Source organism: Chiloscyllium plagiosum, unplaced genomic scaffold (assembly GCF_037043375.1).
Source record: "Chiloscyllium plagiosum isolate Xiang-an unplaced genomic scaffold, Cpla_swu_hap1 HiC_scaffold_3, whole genome shotgun sequence".
Lineage (NCBI taxonomy): Eukaryota > Metazoa > Chordata > Chondrichthyes > Orectolobiformes > Hemiscylliidae > Chiloscyllium > Chiloscyllium plagiosum.
In genome coordinates this window covers 121,314,233-121,324,138 of record NW_028270141.1, presented here as the reverse complement: position 1 = coordinate 121,324,138, position 9,906 = coordinate 121,314,233, and the positions used below count along the sequence as shown (strand labels likewise).

Genomic DNA, 9,906 nt, shown 5'->3' with positions numbered 1-9,906 from the left:
AAGTGAGCAATTGACATGTGCATGACAAAAATTTGTACCCCAACAGCAGACATACGGGAGTTACAGTCACAGGCCACACCGGAAGAAAAGCGCGAGTGGACGAAAGCAGGATGCAGTGTGAGGGAAGGAGTATGGTGTGGTCCCAATGGTAAACCCTGTCTACCACGATCATTATTTCCATTCTAAGCCAAACTGACACACGGTAAGGACCATGTGTCAAAAGACACCGAAAGATTTTGCAAGCTTCACAGACAGTCGTCCAAAGGTGGAATCGAACCCAGGTCCCTGGTGCTGTGAGGCAGCAGTGTAAACTAAAAAACAAGACGGCTACTACTTACTGCCCAAGAAAATGAAATATTTCTCACATAAAAGTGAACAAAGAAAGAAAACGGCTAACTTTAAAGTGGTTTCTTTAATGAGAACTCAAAGGAAAGATGTGTCATCAGTACTGAGCACCATTGGCATATAATGCATTATTACAAATCCAAACATTATTTTTAAATATCTAAAGAATCAGGAGTGTCAATTAACTCCATATTCAATCTTCAATAACTTATACCCTGGTTTAACAAAGCAAAATTGACGCAAGAGACACATTTTCAAATATAACAAGCTTGTCCTGAAATGAAGTCCATTACTGATTAATGTCACACACAGCCCATTGTTTTCATCCCCTTGGCATAATACATAATGCAGTACTTATGACCTAAATACAATTGTATGAATGGGATGCAGAAAATAAAATTATGCTCTGAAAGTGTCACATCCTGTATAGAAGACAATTATTCCTGGAAATTGTCTCTGATGAAATGACATTCTAACCTCTAATTTAAGATGTATTGGGCTGTCTTGATGAGTTTCTTCACATGTATCTGTTTCTAATGTATTCTCTGTAGACAATTATGTCATCCTTGCACATAGGTTGTATAATGCCTTTTCCAGTCTGGATATGGGAATCAAATACTTCCTTTGATTTTCTGTCCAGGTCAGCCAGATGCATCTCATAAATACTGTCTTGAGAAAATAAAGAGACTGCTTCCCTAAAAAAGGAACAAAACACAAACAATGACAGCTAGCCTCAATGATGACACACTGCCTTCCAGTGATGAGTGCAAGCTAGATTCCAGATTCAGCACCTAACTTGGCTACAGCTGTCGGGGGAAAAGCAGGAACAGCCAAATCAGTTGCACCATATTTGGCTCCGCTGGAAAGGAGATGAAAATTTGGAAATGCAAGTTATAGGGGATTCAGTTATAAGGGGAATAAATAGCTGCAAACATGACTCCAGGACATTGTGTTCTCCCTGGTGCTAGGTTAAGAATGTCTAGGTGTGACTACAGGCCATTTTGGAGGTGGAGGGGGAACAACCAATGGTCATGGTACACATTAGTACCAATGACAATCACAAAAAAGGGAAGCAGACCTAAAATTCAAACATAGGGCACTAGGAAGTTGGAAAGTAGGACCTCAAAGATTGCGATCTCAGGGTCACGTGCCATGTGCAAGTCAGGATAGAAACATCAAGATGTATCAGATGAATATGTAGCTGGAAAGATGGTGCAAGAGGGAAGATTTTCAGATTATTGGGACACCAGGACTAGTACAAATTGGATGCATAACACATGGGTAGGACTGGGACTGATGTCATAGGGACAGCATTTGCAAGTGTGGTTGAGGTGGGTTTAAAATAAATGGCTGGGGATGGGAATCTAAACAGGGTGACAGGAGAGCAAGTCAAGGAAAGTGATAAAGAATAATAAATTGCAAAAATGGGTAGACATGGTAATCAAGAACAAGAGGAAAATAGGGCCAGAGTACAAAGGAAAGTCAGGACGATTAGATGTCAGAAAAGACAACCCTTAAGGCTTTGTACCTTAATGCATAAGCATTCAGAATAAGCTAGTGAGCCAATGACGCAAATAAAGGTAAATGGAAATGATCTCACAGCCATTCTGAAAACATGGTTATGAGGAGTTCAAAACTGGGAACTTAACATTCAGGGATATTTTGACCTTTCAAAAAGACAGGAGAGAAGGAAAATATGGTGGTGTAATACTGTTAGTAAAAAAAATGAAATGAGAACAGTTATGAGAGAGATGATGTGAATTTATGATGATGTAGCGCTCATTCGGTGGAGGTAAAAAATAAGCAGCATGGGAAAAAAGGAGATTGTTACGTTAAGTGTATAGGCCTCCAACACTACAAAATTATATCAACCAACAGATAGCATGATGAAATTAAGTACAAGGGAAAACATGGGAGGAATATAAAAACTGACAATATAAGCTTCTTTAAGTATAAAACAAGAAGACAGAGGTCAAAGTGAACCTAAGCTCCTTATAAAATGAATCTAGGGAGATAGTGTTGGGGTACAAGGATATAGTGGAAGAGTTCAACAGGGTGGCTCAGTGGTTAGAATTGCTGCCTCACAGCACCAGGGACCCAGGTTCAATTCTAGCCTTGGGTGACTGTTTGTGTGGAGTTTCTCCAGGTGCTCTGGTTTCCTCCCACAATCCAAAGATGCCCACAGTGCTCAGGGATGTGTAGGCTAGATGCATTAGTCTGGGGTAAATATAAAGTAATAGGGTAGGTGAATGGGTCTGGGTGGAATACTCTTTGGAGGGTCAGTGTGGGCCAAATGGCCTGTTTCCATACTGTAGGGATTCTATGGATATTTCAAATCAATTAGTGATTTTTGAGAAGGTCTATAGCTCAGGTTAATGATAAGTATGTAAGTTAGCTTGCTGAGCTTGAAGGTTTGTTTTCAGATGTTCTGTCACCATATTAGGTATTATCACCAGTGAGAGTCTCCGGTGAAGCGTTGGTGGTATGTCCTGTCCCTCTATTTATAGGTCTTGGTTTCTTAAGGTGAATGATGTAATTTCTGTTAAAAATCACACAACACCAGGTTATAGTCCAACAGGTTTAATTGGAAGCACACTAGCTTTTGGAGCGCTGCTCCTTCGTCAGGTGGTTGTCATACATAGGAACCACTGAATCTCTAGTGATTTTATTCTTCCCCAATAAGGTTTTGGTCCCCTCATTCTTATAGAACTTTGGTGGACAGTCCTGTCTGGCAGTCATGATGTGGAGCTGTCATTTCTGGTTCTCTTTTTCAAGGGAAGGTAGATAGGATCTAAATTGATGTGTTTATTTATGGAATTCTGGTTAGAATACTATGTCTCTAAGAATTCTCGTGCGTGTCTTTGTTTCGCCTGTCTGAGGAAGTATGTGTCGTCCCAGTCAAAGTGGTGGCCTTGTTTGTCTGTATGTATAGAAACTAATAATAGTGGGTCGTGTCTTTCGGTGGCCAGTTGGTGTTTTTGTATCCTGGTGGCAAGTTTCTTGCTAGTTTGCCTGATGTGGTGTTTTTTTTTAAAAAAACAGTTCTTGCATGGTTTCTTGTAAATAACTTTAGCTTTGCTGGTGGTTTCTAATGTATCCTTTAGGTTAATTAATCGCTGTTTAAGTGTTTTGGTAGGTTGGTGGGTGACCATGATGCCAAAGAGTCTGAGTAGTCTGGAAGTCATTTCTGATATGTCTTTATGGAAGGTAATGCGGCTATAGTTTCTGGTTGCACTGTGTCTGCTCGTTTGGGTTTGTTTCCGAGGGATCAGCAGATTGTGTTTTTTGTGTATCCGTTTTTCTTGAAAACGTTGTATCGACGTTTTTCTTCTGCTTTTTGTAGTTCTTGGGTGCTGCAGTGTGATGTAGCTTGTCGAAATTATGTCTTGACACAGCTCCATTTGTGTGTGTTGGGATGATTGCTGCTGAAGTTAAGTATTTGGTCCATGTGTGTTGTTTTTCTGTGGACAGGTTATTGTACGAGAGGTTTATTTGGAAGAACAAGCTGTTGGAATATAACCTGGTGTTGTGTGATTTTTAAACTTGTGTACCCCAGTTCCTGCACCAACAGCTCGACATCATGACTGCCAGACAAGGCTGCCCACCAAAGTCTTTTAAGAATGAGGGGACCAAAACCCTATTGGGGAAGAATAAAATCACTAGAGATTCAGTGGTTGCTATGTACGCTGGTGGGACTACCCGAGAAATCTCTCTTTATTGTATCAGCTGTTTAAAAAGTAATTTGTAAGTTTGTACTGAATGCAATTTGCTCATTAATTCACATTGTTTCTGCTGAATTTGGCTTGATTGTGACAATAAAAGTATTAGACAAGATTTCGCTTTTCACCAGTTTCTTCCATTTGAAAAGTACAATTTTGTCCTGTGTCGATCTCCACAGATTATAACACAAGCAATCAGCAGATCCAATAAGATCTCCATGTTATTGGGATTGTAATTGGGAAATTCTGTATTGTGCTCTGATCAGGCCAAATCTCGAGTAGTGTGTCCAGTTCTGATAGTTCAGGCACAAAAGTAACATTGACACAATACAATTCATGGATGAGTAACAAGCTTAGGCCTAGAATCAGAGGTCCTGGGAATGAGGAAATTCTGAAAAGAAATCTGGGCTTTTCAAAACTAAATTCACATTCGACTTGTATAACTTCACCCAGTCAATCAATTAAGATTGGATTCAAAGCCAAGTTGAAAGTTGGAAAGCTGGTGTTCAATCCATTCCTTTAGTCCATAAATTAATATGATTTTACATACATTTTGAGAGCTTATAGCTGTACTCAAGGCAATTTCAAAGTTGCACAGGGAAGTTTTGCACCAGATTGTGAAATTGAGTATAAATATGGACAATCTGGCAGTGTAATTAATAATTGAAAATTTGTTTCCATTTACATTGATAAAGCTATATAATGTAAACCTTGTATAAATTGGAATCAAGGTTGAATAGGCTTAACATATAGATTTACAGAATAGGAATGCCTAGTACCTCTTAGCTATCAGCATTTTATAACAATTAACCTTTCAAAATTTAACTTTATAGAACATCTCTGTGCAACTTCTGTAATTTTCTTAACAAAATAGCAAATTGTGCAAACATAATAGACTGTAAATATTTAATGATAAAGCATTATTCAGACTGGAGGCCTGTGACCAGTGGAGTGCCACAAGGATCAGTGCTGGGTCCTCTACTTTTTGTCATTTACATAAATGATTTGGGTGTGAGCATAAGAGGTACAATTAGTAAGTTTGCAGATGACACCAAAATTGGAGGTGTAGTGGACAGCGAAGAGCGTTACCTCAGATTACAAAAGGATCTGGACCAGATGGACCAATGGGCTGAGAAGTGGCAGATACAGTTTAATTCAGATAAGTGCGAGGTGCTGCATTTTGGGAAAGCAAATCTTAGCAGGACTCATACACTTAATGGTAAGGTCCTAGGGAGTGTTGCTGAACAAAGAGACCTTAGAGGGCAGGTTCATAGCTCCTTGAAGGCGGAGTCGCAGGTAGATAGGATAGTGAAGAAGGCTTTTGGTATGCTTTCCTTTATTGGTCAGAGTATTGAGTACAGGAGTTGGGAGGTCATTTTGCGGCTGTATAGGACATTAGTTAGGCCACTGTTGGAATATTGCGTGCAATTCTGGTCTCCTTCCTACCGGAAAGATGTTGTGAAGGGTTCAGAAAAGATTTACAAGGGTATTGCCAAGGTTGGAGGATTTGAGCTATAGGGAGAGGCTGATCAGACTGGGACTGTTTTCCCTGAAGCTTCAGAGGCTGAGGGGTGACCTTATAGGGGTTTACAAAATTATGAGGGGCATGGATAGGGTATATAGACAAAGCCATTTCCCTGGGGTTGGGGAGTCCAGAACTAGAGGACGTAGGTTTAGGTGAGAGGGGAAAAATATAAAAGAGACCTAAGGGCAACTTTTTCACCAAAGGGTGGTACGTATATGGAATGAGCTGCCAGAGGAAGTGGTGGAGGCTGGTACAATTGCAACACTTAAGAGGCATTTGGATGGGTATATGAATAGGAAGGGTTTGGAGGGATATGGGTCGGGTGCTGGCAGGTGGGACTAGATTGGGTTGGGATATCTGGACGGTATGGACGGGGTGGACCGAAGGGTCTGTTTCCATGCTGTACATCTCTATGACTCTATTATGCAATCTGCAATGTCAATATGCATGAAGTTATACTTAACTTACCAAATACTTTGTACATAAATATCAAAATCTCAAAACTGTCTTTTATTCAAACCGTACTGCAATAATTAGTACCATTAACAATGAATTCCTCTTGTGATTTGAGTTCAAGCAACACTCCCATACTTCAGATAATTAAACCTATCACTCTTACGCAGTAAGTGAGGGAATACTGCATTGTGGAGGTGAAAGGATGAAGTCCTTCAGGTATGAAATTAAACAGATTACATTTGTGCACATGGCACCCAATCAAAACAAAAAGTGTAGTGCCAAACTTTTTTGTTTAATTTGCTAAATGTAGAGATTGAATAGTAATTGTGGATTGGTGGATTATTTGATTTGCGAAATGTTTTCAGTTTTGTGCTCAGAGAGTTAAAGGATAAAAATCAAACATTGGAGTCTGAAGGATGAGAGTTATGGTGAACTGTAGTGAGTGTATTTGCAGGCTTATATAAAAGGTTGTGTGAAAGATTGCTTAAGGACATACATAAAAACAAATGTAGTAATTGCTTGAAACTTACATGATGGTCATCATGTTGTCTAGTTCCTTTGCATTGCTTTGTTGGCTGCATATGTCAACCTTATGCTGGTTTTGACCCAAATAAACAAATCTGTTGTAAAAGCACAGCATTGTTAAACATTTTTCAACTAGAGCCAGAGACACTTTATCCTGTTCGGATATTATTTTTAAAACTAAAAACCAATGGATTACAAAATCTAATAATGTTCATTTAATTACTTATACCCATCTCACTAGAAAATGGTTGCACTAATTGGTGCAAAACGTTTGAGCAGCAATTGACAAAACCCTTTACAACTGGAACTCTCAACTTTGTTTCCAATTCTGCACTTTATTTACAAAAGACTTAAATTCTTTTCATTCTGAATTGCTACAAATGGTATTGATGATAACTAACAGTCGGAGGAATTCATCACTGGCTAATGGATACAGGTACTATAGCAGAACTAACATAAGACAAGTGATATATTTAACATTTCGTGGCACAGTAAGCAAATTGAAAATTGAAATACCAGAAATCTGAAAAGCCTTTGATAAGTCAATGGTATTTAGCAGACCAGCATTTAGCATTGTGAAGTTCTACCTTACAAAAGGCATCCATCCCAAAAAATTGGTCCCAATTTGTAAATTAAATATGATTTAGAAGATCATCATGGAATTCTCATGGGTAAACTTGGATACGTACTGTGGTATGACTATAGTCTAAATGTTGCACTGTTTTTTTTTCCATGACACTGTAGCAGAGGACATTTACTCAAGCAGCACATCAGGCAACTGATAGAAAAGTTAATTGTACAGAAAAATTCAAATATTTTAAGATCTAAAATAAATGTTGTTTGGTGCACCATCACAGTCACCCTGTTGAAAGACCCACCATGTATCTTTGTTCCTATCATCTTCCTTCCAGGTTGGGGAATTTGGAAGCATAGAACTGGTAAATCTTTTTTTTGTTTCTCCATTTTAAAAGTACTGTATAAAATTCATGATTTAGAGACGCCCGTGTTGGACTGGGGCGCAGGAAGTTAAAGATCACACAACACCAGGTTATAGTCCAACAGGTTTATTTGGAAACTCTAGCTTTAGGAGCGCTGCACCTTCATCAGGTGGTTGCGAAGAATAAGATTGTAAGACACAGAATTTATCGCAAAAGTTTAGTGTGATGTAACTGAAATAATATATTGAAAAAGACCTGGATTGTTTGTTAAGTCTTTCATCTTTTAGAATGACCATGTTGTTTTCAGTTCTTTCATATATAAATCGTGAAACTCTTTTTTAAGAAGCTACATTCTCAAGTGAACTTTAACAATTGGTGTCATGTTGGCCTAGATAATGCATTGAAGGTGTAAGCTGCTCTGTGCAAAATGGATTTACAGAATTTTACATGGATTCATGTAGTTTTTGAGCAAAGCAAAACGTAATTCAGCAAGTACAAATTCACCCCACAAACTTATGTGTGTGTGTGTGTGTGTAAAGGGGTAGAAGTCTGTGAGAGGGTGTGTGTATGAGTGTCCGTTACGTAGGAGTGTCTGTGTGAGTGTCTGCTTGTATGGTGCAATGGGGTCACCTGTAGAGTGACATGAACCCAAGTCCCAGCTGAGGCCATCTCCATGGGTACTGAACTTGGCTATCAGCCTCTGCTCGGCCACTTTTCTTTGTTGTTTGTTCTGAAGTCCACCTTGGATGACAGTCACCCGAAGGTCCGAGGTTGAACATTCAGGTAGCCAAGTTCGGTACCCATAGGGATAGCCTCATCCGAGATCTCGGGTTCATGTCACACTACAGGTGACCCCATTGCACTATATGCGCGTGTGCGCGCGCACACACACACACACACACACATACACACATATACACACACTGTCACAGACACTCATATCACCCTCCCCCGCCCACACCCATATGCACACATACATATCTAAGTTTGTAGGGTGAAGTTGTACTTGCAGAATTACATTTTACTTTGCTCAAAAACTGCATGAATCCATGTAAGATTCTGTAAATCCGTTTTTTAGATTAGAACCAGTCTGACCATTGTGGCATAGGGCAGTCTCACACAGGGCAGCTCACACCTTCAATGCATTCCACACCTTCAATGCATTATCTGGGCCGACATAACACCAATTGTTAAAATTCACTTGAGAATATAACTTTTAAAAAAAAAGTTTTGTGATTTACATATGAAAGAACTGAAACCAACATGGTCATTTTAAAAGATAAGAGACTTAACAAACAATCCAGGTCTTTTTCAATATATAATTGTAAACTTTTGCCATAAGGTCTGTGTCTTACAATCTTATTCTCCACAATCATCTCATGTAGGAGCAGCTCTCCGAAAGCTAGTGCTTCCAAATAAACCTGTTGGACGATAACCTGGTGTTGTGTGATGTTTAACTTTGTCAATAAAGTAGCTAACTCAGCTGACTGAGGGCAAAGAGATATAGCATATGTGAACCTGAACCAGTGAGTACGAGAAATGCACAAGTCGGTTCTCATCTGTGTCAGGAGAAAACAGTCTCAAAGTTTCTGGTGGAAAGATGCTCTCCTCCCCACGGCCACCTCTTCTTAAACTTTGACTGCACCCCCCAGGGATAAGATGGTTTTCATTTTCCAAACTTAAGTCTACCTTTTGCTTTAACGGTTTTCAGTCAATCAACCTAAATGGCTTTAATAGGTGTTACTTTCTATTGAAGGTCAACTACTATGAGTCATCTCAGCTCACTGCAGGTCTATTTAGAAGAGAGCCTTTTGGAAATGCTTGATCAGTGAGCCTTCCATGGTTAGGAAGGAGTAATCACATCCAAAGCGAGACACAGCCGAATAAGAATATAGTTCAAGGAACTGAGAGGCAGCATGATAATTCAGTGCAGAGGTGAAGAGGTTTTACTTTTTTGGCTTGTAGTTTGTGAAGACTTTTATTAAACACGTAAATTGAAGTCCCGGATCAGGGGCCCAGCACAAAAGACTGACATCACGGGTAAATTGTAAGTTTATTGGTTGGCGACATACTAAATTTGACTCTATTATACAGCGCATTCTGATGTAATGTGACAGTTGCGTTCTTCGGCAACCTTCTATAGAAAACTGCATGGTAGAAGATCACTATAGAAAATCATTATACATCTTCAGTGGAAAGATTGTGTGTGCTGTTTGGATAACACAATTCATCAATCATGCTATAGCTAATTTGCTATATTTGTTGATGAAACACTCATTATACCAGAAAGCACTCTAGGTTACTTTCAATGGAAAATAAAAATGGAAGCATTTACAGGGTACAAACTAAAAAAAAAATGAAATTTAAAAGAAAATTTAAAAAAATCAAAAACAACAAA

At 39.1% G+C, this 9,906-nt stretch overlaps 1 protein-coding gene across 5 annotated transcripts in view; it reads right to left on the bottom strand.

Moving 5' to 3' along the window:
• Positions 1-393: 393 nt before the first annotated feature.
• fig4a (FIG4 phosphoinositide 5-phosphatase a) overlaps positions 394-9,906 on the bottom strand; it is a 106,772-nt gene continuing 97,259 nt past the window's right edge. For all 5 annotated transcript variants that reach the window (XM_043687117.2, XM_043687118.2, XM_087983072.1 and 2 more), the window contains exons 23-24: positions 6,576-6,665; positions 394-1,040 (exon numbers count right to left, since the gene is read on the bottom strand). In XM_043687117.2, the coding sequence (XP_043543052.1) occupies positions 863-1,040; positions 6,576-6,665 (268 nt within the window). In that variant the 3' untranslated portion in view covers positions 394-862. The remainder of the gene's footprint in view (positions 1,041-6,575; positions 6,666-9,906) is intronic.